The sequence below is a fragment of the Lutra lutra genome, chromosome 6 (assembly GCF_902655055.1).
Source record: "Lutra lutra chromosome 6, mLutLut1.2, whole genome shotgun sequence".
NCBI classification, from domain to species: domain Eukaryota; kingdom Metazoa; phylum Chordata; class Mammalia; order Carnivora; family Mustelidae; genus Lutra; species Lutra lutra.
Genome location: NC_062283.1, coordinates 31,091,886 through 31,113,554, shown reverse-complemented (window position 1 = coordinate 31,113,554; position 21,669 = coordinate 31,091,886). Strand labels below are relative to the sequence as shown.

Here is a 21,669-nt window from a genome sequence, read left to right as displayed (position 1 = left end):
TCCATTTTTGATTGCACCTCATTAATAGCTTTTTTGATTTCAACTTGGTTCGATTTTAGTTCTTTTATTTCTCCAGAGAGGGCTTTTATATCTCCCAAGAGGGTTGCTTTAATATCTTCCATGCCTTTTTCAAGCCCTGCTAGAACCTTGAGAATCATCATTCTGAACTCTATATCTGACATATTACCAATGTCTGTATTGATTAGGTCCCTAGCCTTTGGTACTGCCTCTTGTTCTTTTTTTTGTTGTGAATTTTTCCGCCTTATCATTTTGTCCAGATAAGAGTTTATGAAGGAGCAAATAAAATACTAAAAGGGTGGCAACAACCCCAGGAAAATATGCTTTAGCCAAATCAGAAGAGATCCCAAATCATGAGGGGGGAGAAAGGGGATAAAAAGGGGTTCAAAAAGAAAAAAAAAAAAGAAACTATTTAAAAAAAGAAAGCCGATAAAGAAAAAATATAAAAAGAGGAAAAAATATATATATATTAGATAAACTACTTAAAAAACGTTAAAAAAGAAAACGGTAAAAGTTAAAAAAATTTAGCAGAAGAAGAGAAAAAGAAAAAAAATTAAATTAACTGCAAGGCTAAAAAATCATGGGGAGAAAGCCATGAGTTCTGTGCTTTGCTTTCCTCTCCTCTGGAATTCTGCCGCTTTCCTTGGTATTGAAACAGCACTGCTCGGTAGGTGAACTTGGTCCTGGCTGGGTTTCTCGTTGATCTTCTGGGGGAGGGGCCTGTTGTAGTGATTCTCATGCGTCTTTGCCCCAGGCGGAGTTGCACCGCCCTTACCCGGGGCTGCGCTGAGTAGCTGAGTAATCCGCTCGGGTTTGCTTTCGGGAGCTTTTGTTCCCTGAGCACTTTCCGTAGAGTTCCGGAGGACGGGAATGAAGATGGTGGCCTCCCGGTCTCCGGCGCGGAGGAGCTGAGAGCCTGGGGCCCCACTCCTCAGTGCGCCCTCAGAGAACAGCGCCCAATGACTCCCGTCACCCTGGCCTCTGGCCGCGCTCTGAGCTGACCGAGCCTGCAACCGGTTCAAGGCAACCCCGAGCTGAGAGTCACTCCTCGGCTCTGTCTCTGCAGCCGGCTTCTCCATTCTAATACCGGTAAGCTCTGCGACAGTCAGACACCCCCGATCCTTCTGCGACCCTGCGGGACCTGAGACCACGCTGACCCCACCTGGGCTTCCAGTTAAGCCTCTGGATCAATGTCCCTCAGCGGAAAAGACTTTTAAAAGTCCTGATTTTGCTCCGTTGCTCCGTCGCTCGCCGGGAGCCAGCCCCTCCCCCCGTGGTCTATCTTCCCGTCGCTTTGGATTCACTTCTCCGCCAGTCCTACCTTTCAGATAGTGGTTGATTTTCTGTTTCTAGAATTGCTGTTCTTCTTCTCTTCAATCTCCCGTTGGATTTGTAGGTGTTTGCAATCTTTAGATAAGCTATTTAGCTGATCTCCCGCTACCCGAAGTAGTCTCAGCCTGCTACTTCTCCGCCATCTTGACTCCTGAAAGTTATCTCTATCTCTTAAAGAAGTTTTAAGTACAAAAAATAATTGACCCTTGTAAATTCATACTCTAGATTTGACAACTGATATTTTGTCGTATTTCTCAAGTGACATAATATAGAAATCTCTTTTGTCCCCATCACTACACACATTCCACTCTCCCCAATTCCTAAATTCTTATAAATGTACCATAAATCCTGTAAGTTTATTTTCATCTATTTATATAATTTTTATGGATCACTGAACAATACATAGTATTTTTGTACATATTTATTTAAAAATTTTACTGAAATGACATCATTCTGAAAGTATCATTACAACTTGCTTTTCCCTCCAAATATTATAATATTGAAAACATACAGAAATCCAGGTTATACATTTTAATTGTTAAATAAATATCCCAACTTATGAACATATTTTTTCTATTCTTTCTCCTACTTTTCTGTTCTCAATGTGTTCAATTTCTGCTATCATAAATAATGCTGCAAAATCTCAAGTAATTTAAAAAATAATTAATCCAGGTACACACCCAGAAATGGAATTAATAAATCACAGTGTGTATGAATATTTATGTAATTTAAGCACTTTTTTACTTTACTAGCTGTTGTTTAATTGAATTCCACATAGGAGGCACACAAAAATCTGTAAAAGTTTCCCATTTTCCTACATCAGTAACAACCCCAATTTTGTCATATTTCCACCTTATTGCCACTTGGATTAGCATAAAATTTTTAATTCACATTTTTCTGCTCAATCCTGAAACTGAGTATCTTACATGTTTACTACCTACTTAAGGCTTCAACTTGTACAAACTGTTCATTTAGTTTACCCATTTATCCATGAGGTTATTGATTTGTAGAAACTCTTTATAATTATGAAAGCAAATCTTTTATATTTTGTTAAATATCTGCAAATATCTTCTCTGATTCTCTTACTTTAAAATTTTTTTATTATGTTCAATTAGTAAACATTAGTACATCATTAATTTTTGATGTAGTGTTCAGTGATTCATTAGTTGCGTATAACGCCCAGTGCTCATCACAACACATGCCCTCCTTAATACCCATCACGCAGGTACCCCATCCCCCCATCCGCTTCCTTCTGTAACCCTCAGTTTGTTCCCCCAGAGTCCAGAGTCTCTCACAGTTTGTCTCCCTCTCTGATTTCTTCCCATTCGCTTTTCCCTCTTTTCTCCTATGATCCTCTGCACTATTCTTAAATTCTTATGGTGTCTTTTGACATTTTGAAGGCCCCATTCTCCCTCCTCCCCACCCACACACAATTAGTTGTAATAATATTTGTCAATCTTTTGTTCTCTTTTAGATTTTGGGGGTTTGGTTTTTGATTGTTTTGTTTTGTTTTGCCTTTCTAGTCTGGATATCACATAGATGTTATTCTACACCTTCTCTTAATAGCTATAAATATTCTCTTTCCACACACAGGATGTTAATCCAAATGGAGGTTTTTGCATTTGGGATTTTTGTTCGTTTACAAATAATATAGATGGGGCTTAATTTTCTTTTTATTTTTTTAAGATTTTATTTATTTATTTGACAGACAGAGATCACAAGTAGGCAGAGAGGCAGGCAGAGAGAGAGAGAGAGGGGGAACCAGGCTCTCTGCTGAGCAGAGAGCCGGATGCGGGGCTTGATCCCAGGACCCTGAGATCATGACCTGAGCCGAAGGCTGAGGCCTTAACCCACTGAGCCACCCAGGCGCCCCGGGGCTTAATTTTCTTCTGAAAAACCAATTGTTCCAACTGAATTTATTGACTCATGCATTCTTTACCCACTGATTTGTAATACCTCTTTTATCTTACACTTAATTTTTCCATGGATTTTCTGTCTTAGTGAACTTTTGTCTTTTGCTCAACAGATACTAAATTGCTTCCATTTCTAAAGCTTTATGATATTTACTATGAGGAATGACACATTTTTCCCTCTCTGTTGTTGTTTCAGAAATGCTTTGCCTATTCTTGGACCTTAATTTTTACACAAAATTTAGTCCATTTCTCAAGATTGTATGAGTCACAGTAGGATTTCATTGGAATTTCACTGAGTCCGTAGATTTATAAAATCAATTTTTCTGATGCATTAATATGATAATGTATCTTACTCAAATCTTCTTATATGCCCTTCATGAATGTTCTATAATTTTCTCTAAAGGGTCTGGAGCATCTTTTGTTAGATTAATTACTATGCACATATTTGTTTTTGTTTCTGTTGTGAATGATTTTTTTTTTCTATTGGATTTTACAGATGATTACTCCTGCTATATAAGTTATATGTTGTACTGTTGAGAGTAGATGTTGTACCTAGCCACCCTGCTGAATTCTAAGACTTCTAATAATTTAGAGTCTTGGATTTTGTATGTAGAAAATCCCATCTGCAAAAACTAACAATTTTTGAGTCTTCTTTTTAGTTCTTAAACTTTCCCCTTATCTTACTGTTTTATCCAAAATATCCAGCACTGACACCAGCAATAATCACAGGCATTCTTCTTGGTATCTGATTTTAGCAAGAATGCCTCTGTTTTCACCACTAAACATGATGCTTGCTTCCATTTGTCAGTTCCATTTTATTGGGTTAAGAAAACTCCTATTTCTACTTTGCTAACAAAAATCTTAAGAATAAGTACTGAATTGGGACGCCTGGGTGGCTCAATTGGTTAAGCAGCTGCCTTCGGCTCAGGTCATGATCCCAGCGTCCTGGGATCGAGTCCCACATCAGGCTCCTTGCTCGTCAGGGAGCCTGTTTCTCCCTCTGCCTCTGCCTGCCATTCTGTCTGCCTGTGCTCACTCTCTCTCCCTCTCTCTCTCTGACAAATAAATAAATAAAATCTTAAAAAAAAAAAAGGAATAAGTACTGAATACATTTTAATTATTGTTTTAAATTTAATGACGTAAAAGTATTTTATGATTCTAAAAATGTGCACTCTATCTATGGATATGTCCTATTTTTAAAAAAAGATTTTATTATTTATTTATTTATTTATTTACTTGAGAGAGAGTGATTGTGAGAGAAAGAGAGCACAAGAGGAGGGAGAAGCAGACTCTATGCTGAGTGGGAAGCCCAATGGGGGCTCCATCCCAGGACTCTGGGATCATGACCTGAGCTGAAGGCAGACCCTTAGCTGACTGAGCACCTCCAAATATGTGCTATTTTTTATTCCTAGTATCACTGGGTTTGTGCTTTCTTTCATTGGTCATTCATCCGTGCCAGAGATAGTTGTTTTTATTACTCTATTTGAAAATCAATTTTCGTTTTGTTGAATATCTACTAATTATTTTTTCCTATTTTATTACTTTCTCTTTTAAACTTTAGTATTTCCTTCTATTTTATTTTATTTCTTTTAAGATTTTATTTATTTATTTGACAGACAGAGATCACAAGTAGGCAGAGAGAGAGGAAGAAGCAGGCTCCCGGCTAAGGAGAAAGCCCAATGTGGGGCTTGATCCCAGGATCTGGGATCATGAACTGAGCTGAAGGCAGAGGCTTTAACCCACTGAACCACCCAGGCACCCCATTTCCTTCTATTTTAGTTCCTTTTTCTAGTTTACTATGTAAAACCCTTCACTAATTTTCAGAATTTCTTATTTTTTAATGTAAATATTTAAGTTCACTCTAAGTTCATTTGCTATTTTTATTGTTGATTATTAATTGTATTATGATTTACAAATCAGATGTGTGTGATTTATATTCTCTGAAATGTGTTGCACCATAGCCTGGTGTAAACAGATCACTTCCTGGCAAACCCTGACAAACAGATATGAATTAATAGTGACCTTCTCACAGATAGTGTTTTTGTGAGCCTTAGATATATAGAATGTCTAGTCCCATGTTCTTCCACAGCATGAGGTGTCTGTGTCCTTAATTTTTGCTCCTGATCATGTATTGAAAAGTCAACCTCCCATTAAGATATATGGGTGATGAACCTTCTCACTTGCTAACAAAATTATGGGCTCCTTCTTGATATATGGCCCTTGGAGACTTTTCTTTCTAGTTTTCAAGTTCAGCTTTATGTTTTAAAACTTTAAAAAAATATCACGCTCAACTTTTCCAAGTGGTTAGAGGAGAGGGTGATATATCCATCTTGACAACAAGTGCCTTTTCTCTGCCTTGACTCTTTATCTTCTAATATCTAGAAATATCCTTATTTTGTTTTCTTGTTATTGAGCATTTCCACAGGACACAAATGATTTCTGAGAAGTATAAATCCCCTGTTGAAGCTGTTATGTAGTATTAGTTTGGTGCAAAGATCTTTCAAAGGGGGGAAAAGAGAAAGACAATTGAGAGAGAAGAGGAGGAGAAATATGGGTAGAGACGGAAACAGAACAAAAGCAGCAGGATCACAAAGAAGAAAGTCAAAGAGGGAGAAAAGTTTCTGGGGACCAGAAAGCTAGCAATCCTCACAAACATTGTTATTCCCTTACTAAGAGAAATTAAAAGATAGGCTGCATAGATGTTGTAATCTTAGCCTGCCATAAGAGTATTACTAAGTAAATACACAAAAGTCCAAAAAATAATCTGTAGATGGATGTCCATCTGCCCACCACACTGCATTGAACCTGGTAATAGAAAATGAGATGTGACACATTGCTGTTCTCTTTCCCACAACCTTTTCCTCATATGTAATCTAGGTAATCTTAGATTCTCCCTGAAATACAAAAATCTAATTCTTGTTTGCTTTCTTTTAGCACTGTCTCGATCAAGTATTGGTAAGTTCCTTTACCTTTCTCCAACTCAATTCAAGGTATCCCCAGGTTTGAATGGCAACAATGGAGGAGATATACAATTTCCTAACTCCCTGAGCCACAGCTGACACTCAGGGGTTGGTGTTCCCAGGGGTTCCCTCTTCTGATAGTCCCAAAATGAAAAGTAGCAATAAAAAAAAAATGCCAGACAACCCCATAAACTTTTTTGTGTTTCTTTTTAGGAGAACAAAGAGGTAAGTTCGTTTCCTTTTTCTCAACTCTAATTCCCTTTGGTGTATCACAGCCTGGGGGTCATACCCTAACTCTGCCTAGCCTTGTCCCTCAACTTTTCTTCCTTCTCTATAATCAAGCACTTCACCTGAAGTTAATGAGAGCTTTGGAAAATGAAAAGTCTACCAATTATGAATACAGAGAAGATTCAGATGGTTTTAGCTGGCTATGAGCGTTTCAGCAAAACAAAATACCTTCTTTTGCTCAGCAGCAGGAGGAAAGAAGAAGATTGTGAAAAGGGCAGGGAATGAGAGTAAGGGGGACAGCTGTAATTACATAAGCCAGGTTTGTTGAATCCATATTCACAGGTCTTACAAATAAGAAACTGAACTCAAGGATATTATCTAACTTACCCAAAGGCACATAGTTCATAGAAGGTAAAACTGAGGTTCTACACACAGAGCTTTTTTTTTTTTTTTAAGATTTTATTTATTTATTTGACAGAGAGAGATCACAAGTAGGCAGAGGGGCAGATAGAGAAAGAGAGGAGGAAGCAGGCTCCCTGCCAAGCAGAGAGCCCAATGTGGGACTGGATCCCAGGACCCTGAGATCATGACCTGAGCCGAAGGCAGGGCTTAACCCACTGAGCCACCCAAGCGCCCTACACACTGAGCTTTTAATTAAGTCATGTGCTTGTCCAAGTATCCCCATGACACCATTAAAATTTATTTTTTCAATTTAAAGTATCTTTTTGAAATGAAATTTAGAACATTATGCATATGTAAAAAATATTACTTCAATTTTTAATATGTAATCTAAAAATGCAAAAAATGTGAATTAATCTAAATCTCAAAATTATTTTTCTAGTCCATTATTGACATAACTGCATGTGATGAATAAGGTTGCTTTATTACATAGACATATAATATGTATATGTAAGATATAGATATATCTATATCTTACATAATGACCTTGGAAAACCATCAAGCTCAATATTTCATTACTGTTATAATCAAACCAGGTTTTATTTAGTTTTGCTTTGTTTTCATCCAGTTAAGTCACAGAAATAACTTACCACAGGAACAAAGTCAAATATCTTCAGGTTGACATGTGTTAAACAATCAACTCAAGTCTTCAATTTCTCCTGCAATATTTCAAGACCCTGTGGTATATGAGTGTGGAATCAAAAATAACCATTGCGGGCACCTGGGTGGCTCAGTGGGTTAAGCCTCTACCTTCAGCTCAGGTCATGATCTCAGGGTCCTGGGATCGAGCCCCACATCAGGCTCTCTGCACAGCAGGGAGCCTGCTTCCCCCTCTCTCTCTGCCTGCTTCTCTGCCTACTTGTGATCTCTCTCTCTCTGTGTTGAATAAATCAATAAAATCTTAAAAAAAAAATAAATAACCATTGCTCAGAGGGCTGCAAGAGGCATAGTACTTTAAAGGACAATTGGGCTTGTTAAAACAAAAGGATGAACAGAACATTTGGAGAAATTAAAGATACAGGGGAATCTGCTGATAGTAATTTCAGACAGCATGGTGTATGGGATTTTAGAGTGTAAGAAAGAAAATCAGATTAGGAGTTATACTAATCATTATGATAATATGCTTCTTAAAATGAGAATTATCTTCTGATGGTGAATAAGGTAAATGGATATGTGACACATGTTGGGATTAATCTCAGAGGAAGGTGAGTAATTAGTTATTATATATAGTATTTAGCTGAAAGATGCATGGGGCCATTCACCCCTGAAGATCAATACACTGTGTGGTCCTAGAGGATGAGTGAGGCCCTCTTGAGAGGTCATTCTTAAGGACATCTCAGGGGACTACGGGAACTTGGGGAAGGGCTCTCAAACCAGAAGCACAAAGGGTTTGATTCTATTATTTCTCTGAAAATCTTAAACCAGCACAGTGCCGGAGGTAGAGGAGGCTATGGTCCATCTGTCCCACGCAGGTCTATATAGGTATACGTAGATAAGGACTGCAATTTGAAACTCTTGTTATAATATAAAGTATATGTGTTACACCTTCATAGCAATTCTATGAATTATATATTACTATAAATTTTATACTTAAAATGAATACTCTAAGACACAAAAAATTAAATGACTTGTGCAAGGTCACACAGGTAGTAAGTAGAGGAATTACATTGAAATCCAAGCATTCTAGCATCTGAACACCCACTGTATGTATCTCATGAAGACTAATCTGGACAACCTCTCTAAAAAGAGTTCCATGAGAATCATAAGCTTTTTACACTGTTCATCCAACCTCTTGTGGATTTTTGCTATCATTCCTCAGTGTCAACTCCAGAATATTTATGTCCCTTTCTATTTCTCAATTCAGGAAAGACACACATGAGTAAGCAAGAGGTGAAAAGAAAGGAGTACATAGGACAACTAAAGAAAGTTTAACCAAGACTTAACGTCTTCCACGTTCCCTTCAGAGTTTCAGCCTTTACAAAGAAGACATAAATGGCCTCCTTGTTCATCTCCAGTCCTTTGTCTGGCTTCTGGGCCTCTGTCATGGCACCAAAGCATAGGATCTTTCCACTCTCTGTGACCAAATCACAGGGGAAGGGAGTGGAGAGCTTCTTCCTGAAGCTTCTTGTCAAAGGGGTTTAACTCTGATAACTTTAAACAGCTGACCTCATGAATTTACTTGTGTGTCCACTTAGCACAGTTTACAAGGGAACTGCGCATGTTTCTGACTGTTTCTCTGGCACAAATCCTTGACATCTGGGGATCTTGTTCTCCCTGTCTTCCCCTTCCCAGGCAGGTCCTAAACTTAGAATGTCAGTCTTTTTGCTTCCCCATTATCCTAGATTTGATTAGCTAAGGCTAAAAAGCCCAGGAACACAGGACTTCAGTTTGTGGATTTAGACTAAATGAGTCATTAAAAGTTGAACCTAACCGAGCATTGTTAAATCTTGTCTTTTTAGAGATTGGTTAAATAAGTTTTCAAAAAGATGAAGGAAATGATCTAAGATCAATCTTCACACAGGAATTTAACCTCCACCATAAGGCAAATAAGACAAATGCTCAGCCTTCTGCCACTGAATATAGTGGGATTCATGCTATAGTAGTTTACATATTACTAGTACTGTCATGATTTAATACTGAAAGTTCCAGAAACATTCCCTATTATTTAGGTTGGTTTTTTTTTAATAAGAGGAACACTCCAGAGAGTAATAAAAAGAACAAAAGAGAGAGAGAGAGTGTGTGTGTGTCAATATGTAGGAAGAAGTTAATTTACTTTTTAAAGGAATATTCCAGAAGGAACAGAAAGAGAAAACTCTATGCAGTACAGAGGAAAGTGCATTGAACTTTGAATCAGAAAAATTGGAGGTGAAAACTACATATATTTTTTTCACATACTCAGGCACAGACTCTCTACACCTCGGTCTTCTTTTGTTATAAAATTGGAACCTTTGTAACATTGTCTTTCTTCAGTTCTTGAAGCTATTACTTCATGGAGAGGAGATTCTCCAAACTGAGAAGAGGAAAGAAAGAAAGAGGGAGGAGTGGAAAACAGGGGAAAGGAAAGGTGCTGGATGAAATCAGAATATTGAAAATACAGTAAACCTGGAGACTTCCCTGAGAATTTCACTCCTGGGTAGTGTCCAAGGGGGAGGAAGATTCAATATCCATCGGTGGTAACCCATGTGCCTACTGGGGAATGGAGAGTATAGTTTCTGTAAAGACTTCTGGGAAATGGATGGATTATTTAAAGCATTAACTCTAAACTGATTTGAATATTTGTTATTGTTCTTTAGTATTACTGCAAGGATCCATGAGTAAGTTTTTCTTCTTCTTTCAGAATTTGTTATTATAGGGCTCCCACACTAGGCAGAGGATATGTTGTCTTATCTGGGGATATATGCTATGTCAGAGTGAGAGCACTCGAGGTTCATCATTCTCCACTTTCTCCTTCATTAGTTATCTTACCTGCACCATGCTCACCTGTTTCACCTTTCTCCCCAAGACAATGACACGCCCCTTCTTGCTTTCAAGCAAATTCCTGCACTCATGTTATGTCATGGGACCTCTACTCCCAGCCCCACCTTTTCTTCAGCAGCCATAACTTCTCTTTTCTGGATCCTTGTACTTTTCCATTAACTCCCTCTCCCTCCTAGAGCAAATTTGATTTTCTTCCATCCCAACAGGCCCTCCCTGGATTCTGTGTCCCTTTCTAACTACATTACCCCCCCACCCCCACAAAGAAGGAAATTATGCTATTTACTTTGGCCATGGCCTTGGGAATAAGTTACTGCTCACCCCATTATTGAAAATATGCATTATTTCTCCATGAATTGCGAGTGGCATAATAAGAACTATTAAAAACCACTTTAAAAATAAGTTTGGTTGTTAATTAATGTATTATAAATATACAGGGAGATTGTTACAGATGAGGGTTCTGGAGACAGGCTGCCTACAGTTGTATGCCAGCTCCTTATTTACTTGTTCTTTGAAAATAGGCAAGTTATTTAATTTCCATTAAACTGTTACAATTTCAAATACCAATTGAAAAACTAACAGAAAAGAACAGAAAAGTGAGAGAATATAGAATACATGAATGGAGAAAGAAGAAAATTGAGGTGATAAGGCTTAAATCAGTCTACTGGAACTGATTTCCATTTATTGCCAAAGCAAAATGAATACAGTTTCTAAACAAAGGAAGACAGAGAGAGGGATGAGGGGCAGAAAAGTAAGGAATTAGGGAAAGTGACACAAAAATTTTTAAAAATTTAAAAAGAGATAATCCTGGTTGACAGATTTTTTTTTCTTCTGAGCGATATGCTTCTGATAAAATTTTTCATATTGAATATTATATTTTTGGTCACAATGAGTAAAATTACTTCTTCCTCAAAAATCATGATTTCATGATTTTTCTAAAAATATGCAACTTCCAGGTGCTTCACAACCTGAACAGGTTTGTGAATTACAGGTTTTAATTAAATGTGACCCAACCAACACCTATGATTAAATTAGTGAAACAAAGGAATTTATTTGGTCTATCTTGATCCAGGCCACAATCTGTGGTGATGTGAATCTCACACTCTACTATTGTTGAAATATGTAGGGTACTCACTTAAACCCCTTCCTTTTCCAAAGTAGAGCTCCCAAATTGGCAACCACTAGCCCAGTGCCACCTGTACATGTGTTCTGGTTGACCAGCATCGCATTATTTTAAATTCTGAACATGAATGCTTCTAGATAGAGGGTGCACTTTTCAAGTACCCAACTTCCCCACTATCCCCTTAAACTGACAGATTCACAACTCATGAGACTTGCTGAGGCAATTGGGCATGTGACCCCCACACAGACAACCAGGATTTCCATTTAGAGTGGAAAATTTGGCGCTTTCTAAGATAACTAATTCTGATATTCTCATTAGGCAGACTGTCCACAGAAGCTATGCCCTTAATCTAAACATACATAATACTTAAGTGTTTTGGCAGGATATTCAAGTCTTATAATTAAGATTTTTATCTGCTTCTTCACTTTGAAAGTAAGTGGAAACATTTCACTGTCATGCATAATTATTTGTCTTAAATTGGACAAGACTACAGAACTCTAAGTTCAAAAATTTCTAAAAATATATGATATATGTTCCTCTCTGTATACCTTTGCCTGTGGCAGGTACCCATGGGTGATCATAGTTCTCTTTCCTGCTCAGCCCACATACAATCTAAAATTTTTTTCATGTCCTGGGATGCTACTAATCAATGCTACTAATTGATTAGAATTAGCCTATTAACTCAAATATATTCATCATGCCTAATATGGGTCAATATTCTTAAATCCTAAGTATATGGGTGCTATCTTTTATAAATTATCTTTATTTGGTAGTGGAAGTGGCAGTTTGTTACCTTAGTCTATAGCACCTAGAAAAGGCAGAATCTCTTCCCAAGTTAACATTTCTGTGAAAAGCTACTATTTCCCCCTAAACTCAACAAACTGGCAAACAAAAATGGAGTCATAAATATACAAGTAAAAACAAAATAATTTTAAGAGAAATAAGCTGCAAATTTTTAACTGCCTAAAAGCTTTCTTACTAAATATAATTTTTTAAAATACATCGGCCCTTAAACAACGTTCAGTAGAGAAATAAAACTACATAAGGAAAAAGATTTGAATAGGTAAAAGAAGAAAGAGTGGAGAAGAAAACAATAAGAAGGAAGAATTTCAGCAAAAATTTCCAGAACAGTAAAATGGAAGTCCAAAGTAGGTTCTAAAACTTCAAATCATAATTTCACACACAAACAAAACCTTTGAAATTCCATGGGAAAATTAATTCATCACATACATAAACTTGTTTCAGTAAAGAGGTCTTGACATCTTAAAGTAAGATTGGTTCCTCTCTAGGAAGAAGCCATGGTTCTCCACTGCTGCCAATCTCATTGGAACATCAATGGGTATAATTAAGGTACTCAGCTAACCAAGGAATTAAAGGGATTTTTTTTTAAAGAGTGAAATCACACAGATCAGCAAACCAAAACAACACAATGATGTGCTCATGAAAATGCCCTGTCACCAGCATTCAGAGCTTTCCAAATGACAATAAAAGGTGTAAGAGGGAAAAATAGAGAAAACAGAAAAGAAGTAAGCTAGAGCTGAAGACTTTAAACAAATGAAAACTTCCTATTTTGCACAAGAGTTTCATTCCTTTGTAGTCACTGAATAGTTCTTTCCATAACAATTCTGAAAGAATTTATCAGCTTTCCTATCCATTATTATTCTTGATTTTTCACTGTAGCCATGCCTCTAAGAAAGGAGATATAATTTCCATTTTAAAGATAAAGTAATGTTTTGAAAGTTTAGTGACTTATGTAGTCATAAAACTAGAGAGAAGTGAAGCTGGGACTCTCTAGTCTTGGATGTTTATTTATTTGAGAAAGAGAGCGATTGTGCTGGAGAGACTGGGGAGGGGCAGAGGGAGAAGGAGAGAGAATCTTAAGCAGGCTGACCCCATCACAGGGCTTGATCTCATGATCCTGAGGACATGACCTGAGCCAAATTAAGAGATGCTTAACCATCTGAACCACCCAAATGCCCCTAGTCTTGGATCTTTAATCTGAAGACTATTTGTACCACACACGTGGGCAGGAAGGAGTAGGATTGCCTACACTTCATGCTCTATGAAAGTCTAAATCGAGATGACATTATACTTGTCTTTTTTTTTTTTTTTTTTTTTTTTTTTTGCTTAAACAAACTTTATCTCTCATAGTTCTTGTCATTTTTCATGACAGGTGATGCAAAAACCCTCAAAGTAACTCCAGAACCTTTATGTAAGTTTCTCTTATTTTTTAACTCAAGTTTTTTGTTTGTTTGTTTTGTTCTTTTGTTTTTGTTTTGTTTTTGTTTTTGTTTGGTCTTCTACAAAGTGCCTACTATTGGGTGGGGGGGCTGGAGCAGAGGTTAAGTAGGCACATAAAGGAGGAAGAAAGGAGACATCTCACTATTTTACTGTTCTCCTTTTCCTTTACCAGTGTGAGGAACATGAGGATGATTTCAGGATCCCTCTAAGTGACAATTTTCTTATTTAGCAAAGTGGAAACTCTGCTAATAAAATTAATTCATAGGTGAAAGGAAAAATTCTGTGGTTGGATGAAGTTGTTTACCAAAAACAAACAGAAAATTTCAGAAGGATTTGGTAATAGGAAGATAGTAAAAATTGAGAACAAGAACAATAATTGTAGGAAATATGATTTTAAGAGTCTCCTTAAGAAAAAAAAGGGGAGGATGGAAGCCAGATTTACTTCTTCCTGTTTTCCACGTAAATATAATAATGTAGTAAATGCTTGACCTGAAGTTCCCTGAAATGTACATCTTTCAGTCATGCTCTCTCCAGACTTACCTCTTTGTGTTTGTATTTTAGCAGGCTCAGCAGGACCTATAAGTGAGTTCCTTTCCTATGCTTTAATTCCCATGTGCTTTGTTTTACTACACTTTAGAATATGTAAGACTCTGCTACTCATGGATGATTTTATTTCCTCCTGCACAAATTGTGAATTCTTTTTTCCTTCTTTATTCCCTATTCTTATTTTAATAAGCTGGGAGTCTTCTGAGGAAGTACTATTACTTTTAAATTTCTCAAAATCTTGAGACTCAATTGGCAAGGGAAACGTGTTAAGAATAAAAGTATTAGAAAGGTAGGACGGTCCCTTGCTAGAAATCGCAGTCACACTCAGAGGAAGAGAGCAGCAAGTCCCAGCTCACTGACTGAGGGTCCCCCACTGTTAACAAAGATTAAGTCTGGAAGAAATGTCCTGGCAGCATCTTAATGACATTATAACAAACATCTCTGGCAGAAGCACTGGGAATGAGGGATGAGTGACAGACAGTTGACACAGAAAAGAAAAAAAAATCATAAATGTAAACAGTGTCCTATACATGTTCTGAGATTTTACCAGTCACTTAATGGCCTGTTGGTTAAATTGGGCCCAGGGATCTGCATTAGCCTCACCTTAGAGTTTCTTGGCAGTGAAGAATCTCCACCTAAGACCCACTAAATCAGAATCTGCACTTTTAAGAAAATCCCCAGGTGCCTTAGAACCATTACTAACAGAGTTTCAATCCCTTATAGCTAGAAAAGAAATAAAAATTTGAGTGCACTAGATCCAAGTTTAACCAGGTCTTCCATCCCTTCAGATTCTCCATAGCAAGAGTAACTTTAAAGTCAATAACAAGAAAAATGAAACTCATCAAGGGTTCATTCATTTATTAACGTATTTCTAATCCATCACTTCTGAGAATGTTCCTAGGGCACGGGCAACACTAAAGGAAGAAGAATAATTTGAGGGTTAGAGCTCATGACAAATCACACGCTGAGTCTGCTCTTCCTGGTGCATTTATACACATGAAACCTGATTAAAATAAAGTCAATCAAGAATAAACACTGGGGAAGTGTCACTAAAGCACATGTAGCCCTAGAGGTACAGAGAGGTGTCTGTATGTATGGTGTTTGTAAAGAAGGCTGTTAGTGGTAAGCATGTGGGTCTAGTGCCTCAAGCTCTTTACCAGCCAACTGCACCTATGAAAGTCTTGAGCCATCTGAGAGTTCCTATTCCCTTTTATGCTTAGATATTACAGACCAAATTACTCTAATTAATAAGGGAGCTGAGGTCACCCACAGGAGACAGAAATTCCCGCTGCCTCCTTCAGAAGATGAGGCCATAGGTTCTGGCTAAACAAGTTCAAATTAGCCCAGCTGGAAGAAAAGCAATGGCTTGTGGAATCTACTGCGTTTCAGTGATCCATCAGGAAAGGCACCCTGAGCACTGACTGCATCCCTGCAACTCCAGCTGTCAGACACCAGTGTTATGGAGATCTTCCATGGTGGTGAATGAAGAAAAAAATGTACTTATTCTTCTTCTGAAGTAGAAATTTTGTTCCCTGTGTCTGCATTTATGATGTTCTCCCAAAAATAATTTCAGTGCAAACTAAATTTTCTGTGCCGAAGAACAATTCTAATTAGTCTTTATTGTTTTTCTCATATTTTAGCTGGAACCATTGGACCCATAAGTGAGTTCCTTTTCTGTTTCTTAACTCTAACACTCTTTGGTCTTCTGTGAGCTATGGCACTTCTCCTTACCTGAGCTCTTTCTATATCCAGGCTTTCTTACTCACGCTAATTGACTGTATGATTACATTTAAATTACTGACCCCTCCTGATGCTCAAGACATCAGAAAAACAAAAAACAAAAAAACAAACCACCCTGAACTGTCACTGAGTTTAAGACAAGGGAAAGTAAAATCATTCATATTTAAAATAATATGAAATACAAATAAATATTTAAAACCAGAGGAAAAAATCCCCTTATTATTATGAAAATAATTAAAATAACTATTTGTGGACTTCCTTAAACTGAGGAAGCACTCCAAGAACAGGTGGTTCTAGGAGGAGGTAAAAGAATAAGCATGATAAAGACAAAAGAGGAGGTGGTGATGGGAAAAAAAAACACAGAACTGACATCCCACTTACCCCAGGAATGTTAGTCCTTTGAGAGAACTGAGTGTTGGGTGGGCAGACAGGGAAAGGGAGGAGGAATGAAAGTGAAGGAAAGATTGACAACCTTCAACTCCAGTTTTATATGTTCCCCTCTGCCATAGTTTTCTCATTTAAGATGAATGCCAAATGACTTAATCTGGAGGGAGGGCTATGGGGCTTCTTTGTTAAAATTATCTACTGATATGCAGTAGTAATTCTCCCTCTGGTTCAGCTGCTTCACAGTTTCTTTAAAAAATATTGGTGGCATGAGCATTCTGGTAATATCAAACCTGCTGATTTTCCTCTTCTTTGTATTTTAGTGCAATTCACAGCACCAATTCGTAAGTATCAAATTTGTTTCTGCACTCTGGTTCCTTTAATTTCTCACCCATAAAATCTTAAGTACTGATCTGCCCTGCTTTCTTGATGCCATGTTTCTCAACTTCTCTAGTATTCCTATTACACAGTTTCCAAAGAAGCCATGCATGAAGTAGAGAGACTACAAAGCCCATGGGCTAGCATAAGAAAATAGAAAAGGAAAGGATCCTCTTAATAGCAGTCACAATGCCCTGTCAGCAAAGGAAGGTTTGCTTTTCAAATAACAGTGAGATCTTAATGGAATGAAAGAAAAAAGAGAGAGAGGGAAATTTTTAAAGGAGACATTATGAATTAGTATGGAATTAGTTTATCACAATCCTCTAAAGGTTGCAAATATTATTGGAAACAAGGGGAGGTCCCATTCCTGGAAGTCCCTATATTGTACAACACAGAGCCTGTCTGAGGATTGCCATGCAAACAACCCTTGATGTTACTAGGATTTCTACTTATGACACTCCCTCTAGAGTAAGGGTTGAAGAATGGTTATTTCCCTCAGAGTGATAAAGCATACTGATTATCTGCCTCTCCCTCCACTCCTCTTCTCTTTCTCTCTCTTTCCCTTTCTGTTTCTCAGCAGGAGCTACGGGACCTATCAGTAAGTTTACTGCCTGATTCTTCACTGTAGAGAATTTTAATTTCCTATAGTGTCTTAGGGACCTTTCCCTGGATTCTATGTTGGGATTTCAGTGGTTTAGGGTCCACATTTTCTTGGTCTTTTTGTTGTCTTCTACCTACCATTTCAGTAAATCATTAATGATAATGTGGATGTACATTCCAGTACCGAACACAAACTATAAAGTGGAAGATGAACTCTTGAAAGTTTCCAGTGGCTTATCGACATCACATGAAGGACTTTTAAAAACAGAATGAGATAGACACAAGTGAAATTATAGGGGAAAGGAAGAAAATTAAGTTTAAATGTAGAAGGATTTTTCCAACCCTCTGCGGGGTTTATATGGGCCAAAATCGTGACTTCTATTTAGTACCTTTGCTACTTAGCCTCTCAGTGAATCCATTAGATAAGGAAGCTTTTATATGTATTAGCATCCATGAAGAAAGTCAACATCCCCACTACCCCATTGTAGCTGAGCCCAAGTTTACTGGCACAGATTCTCACCAGGAAAAGCATGCAAATGAGAACTATGGGCTCCAGAGCCCGAGAGCAGCTACTGATTTCTTTTCTCTTTCCTTTTGTTTATTTTTCTAGAGCTCTCTCAAAAAACCATTGGTAAGTCATCTAATGCTCTGTTGACTTTTATTTCAAATGATTCATGCCTATGGACTCCAAGATCAAGTTTTTCCACTGCCTCTTTATCCCGCTCAGAATTCTTAGAGGTTATATTCACCCAGGTTCTGCAATAAAAAGATACTATGAAGCTGAAATATGAAGTGAAAAAATAACCCCCACTAGGAAAGGTCTTTTCTAAGTTTTATAATCTAGCTTTCTAGAACCAACATGTAATAAAGATTTGGAATATAACACCTAAACTTCTTGCTTTCCCTGAAAATAATTTTTATTAGATTATGTTCTTAGATTAAATTATTAGATTATGTTTTTCTTACTATCTAATTTCTATGAAAAGTTCTGTCCACTATAGTTAGGTTTTATTTTTGCCAACTTTTAGCAACTTGTCCTATTGCATTTTTCCATGGAAACATTATAAATAATGGTTAGGTTCCAAGATACAGTTGTCCATAATTACATATTTACAAACTAAGAGCAAATAGTTATTGCTTCACACACTAGGTTATAGGATTCCTAACAAAAATTAGGAATTTGTGAAATTAGAAACCTAAAAAAATATTTGCCTGACAGAATGAATGTAAGTCCCGTATCTGTACCTAGTCACTCTTGGTGTGATCCCTTCATGAATTTGCATATCATCCTTGCACATGGGCCATGCTAATCTTCTCTGTATTGTTCCAATTTTAGTATATGTGCTGCTGAAGTGAACACTCCCTATATGATTCCTGTAATGGTTTACCGTTTTTCTAATTCTCCCATGCATTATTTTGTTGGCTCTACACAGTATTTCAATGGTGGTAGGTAAAGTGGGTAATACCCATCTTGAGAGATGAAAAAATTGAGATTCAGAAGTCATTCCTCAAAAAAATAAGGGAAGGAAGATGATTAATGAAGTTAGAACTGAAATTGTGCTAACTCTTGAGTTCTTTCCACTACCATTTTGAGTGTTCAAAAGGTTTTTAGTTAGAAATACAATGCACTTATAATATTAAAAATAGTGGACAAAAATGCCTATGGGAAGAGAAAGTGAGAGAAAATGCAATACATGCTGAGTGAAATAAGTCAAGCAGAGAGAGTCAATTATCATATGGTTTCACTTATTTGTGGAGCATAACAAATAGCATGGAGGACAAGGGGAGATGGAGAGGAGAAGGGAGTTGAGGGAAATTGGAGGGGGAGGTGAACCATGAGAGACTATGGACTCTGAAAAACGATCTGGGAATTTTGGGGGGGTGGGGGGTGGGAGGTTGGGGGCACCAGGTGGTGGGTATTGTAGAGGGCACGGATTGCGTGGAGCACTGGGTGTGGTGTAAAAATAATGAATACTGTTATGCTGAAAAAAATTAAAAAAAAAAAAAAGAAAATGCAATACAAAGAATAACAATAAAGGTATATGTTAAAAAGAGAAAAATCGAGAGAAATTTAAAAGGAACAAAGTAGGAAGGAAGTTGAAGGCAGGAGATTGAGTTGGAGGCAGGAGAAGAAAAAAGAATAAATGAGTATAAATAAAGCTGAGAAAGAGAAGTGAAAGAAGTCTACAAAAGAGTCACAAGTTAAAAAAGGAATGAGTAAGAACATACAGGAAAACAAAGAAAACAAAATAATATTTGAAATGATTATCTGTCTAAATTTTTAGTGGCTTATACCAGAGGGTAAATGTCCTAAGAATTCTAATCCAGGATCAAGGGCACTTTTTAAAAATAGATATAGTCAAGCAAATATTAAATTACTTTTGCAAAATACCTAAATTTCTAGCTTGTCTACAACTCATGGCCTACAATATCCATAACTGGTAATCTACCTTCTAGCTTTTTTACATGGAAAAAAAAATTCAGAGTTAAAGGTTTGGGGACTTATGGGTTAGAACTGGGATATTTCCCATGATGAGTGCCATGAAGCAAGGAGCTATGGAGAAGAAAGATAATGTAATGCCCACTGAAAGGCGGGGTGGTCTTTTTAGACTCAATTAACCATACAGACTCACAAGATGATCCCAGCTTTCACCAGGCTACTCAGTGGGACTTAAGGAAGGAAACACAGCTTGCCACTAGGGCAGCATCAACCACCTCTTGTCTGTGACAGTAGTCCTTGATGTGGTCTATGCAAGTGTCTGCATTGCCACCCAGGCACCCATTGCCTCCCATAGGAGTTTCTTGGAGTTAGAAGCCCAAGAACCAAAATATCCTATAAGAACTCCACAACATAACCTCCAGGGATCCTATAAGGAACATGCCCAAATACACGGTCACTACACTTAGGGAAGCCCAAAGATATGGCTTTCTAAAGGGTATTTATAGTTCTCCCAGTTCACATGCAATTTATCAACAAGAATCATTCTTCCTTACATTTTTAAAATTTTTTAAATTTTTATTATTTATTGTTTATTTATTTATTTATTTTAGAGAGAGAGTGATTGAGGGAGAGGGGAGGGAGAGAGAGAGTCTTAACAAGTCTGTGTTCTGAGCATGGAGCACAATGTGGGGCTCGATTTCGTGACCCTGATGTCATGACCAGAACTGAAATCAAGAGTGAGATGCTTAACTGACTGAACTACCCAGGTGCCCCAAGGATCATTCGTAAATTAAAGGAATGTTGTCAAGTAAGATAGCAGGTTTAGTCAGAACTAGAAAATCAACTGAAGGCCAAATTCTCATTAAAAACTGAAGGTTTTGTTGACTTTTTCCCAGAGACACAAGCCAATCAAAGCAGTAGTCAGTAAACTGGAAACTGAGAAGACTATATCCTTACATCCTACCTTCATGCCTACCCTAGAGCATATTAGTTAGCAAATAGAAATAGCAAATAGAAATATTTTGATATGGGGTGGTCCTTTAAAAGAGCACCATCTTTTGTTACTGACAGGAAAGAAAATACAAAGAAAAATACAAAGTTTATATCTTTAATGTCTCTAGCCTCTCCTAGGTTGACAGTGATTCTAGAGAGATCCTCATCTTAGGTTGAGTTGTAATATATGCTAAATATCTCTTTTGCTATGTATTTATCATACTTGGATTAGTTCTCCCTAATGTTATTACTGTTAATCACTTCTTCTCTAACTCCCAAAGCCCCACCCTAGAATAAAATTAATGAAAAATTTATTCTTCATACAAACAGTCATACTAATACCCCAATCTTGATTTCTTTTTAGTGCAAACTCCAGGACCTATTGGTAAGTTTCCTATATATACATCAACTCATATATATTACTCAAATTCATAATAGGTAGCATAACATTTTTCTAATAATAATTATGGTAGGGGCGCCTGGGTGGCTCAGTGGGTTAAAGCCTCTGCCTTCAGCTCAGGTCATGATCCCAGGGTCCTGGCATCGAGCCCCACATCAGGCTCTCTGCTCAGCAGGAAGCCTGTTTCCTCCTCCTCTCTCTCTCTCTCTGCCTACCTCTCTGCCTACTTGTGATCTCTGTTAAATAAATAAATAAAATCTTAAAAAAATAATTATGATAGTTTGTCAGTATACATTAGAAGAATGTTCCAAAGCAAAGATGCAATAGAGAGAATCTGGGGGAAGACATAGAAATGAGAAAGAAGACAAAAGAAGGAAGGCCAAGAGAATGAAAAACAGTGACATGAAAGAAAAAAGATGGGGAAAATGAAGGGAAAGGCA

General features: G+C 37.4%; 1 protein-coding gene and 1 non-coding gene across 2 annotated transcripts in view; one reads left to right on the top strand and one right to left on the bottom strand.

The window, feature by feature from the left end:
• TSBP1 (testis expressed basic protein 1) overlaps window positions 1-21,669 on the top strand; it is a 91,877-nt gene that overhangs the window by 13,364 nt on the left and 56,844 nt on the right. The window contains exons 10-18 of the mRNA XM_047731973.1: window positions 6,198-6,218; window positions 6,437-6,448; window positions 13,681-13,719; window positions 14,310-14,330; window positions 15,935-15,955; window positions 16,742-16,762; window positions 17,374-17,394; window positions 18,007-18,027; window positions 21,194-21,214. Coding sequence (XP_047587929.1) covers window positions 6,198-6,218; window positions 6,437-6,448; window positions 13,681-13,719; window positions 14,310-14,330; window positions 15,935-15,955; window positions 16,742-16,762; window positions 17,374-17,394; window positions 18,007-18,027; window positions 21,194-21,214 — 198 coding nt within the window. The remainder of the gene's footprint in view (window positions 1-6,197; window positions 6,219-6,436; window positions 6,449-13,680; window positions 13,720-14,309; window positions 14,331-15,934; window positions 15,956-16,741; window positions 16,763-17,373; window positions 17,395-18,006; window positions 18,028-21,193; window positions 21,215-21,669) is intronic.
• LOC125103383 (U6 spliceosomal RNA) lies at window positions 18,650-18,756 on the bottom strand. The gene has a single exon (XR_007128385.1). It is a non-coding gene; the product is annotated as a U6 spliceosomal RNA (small nuclear RNA).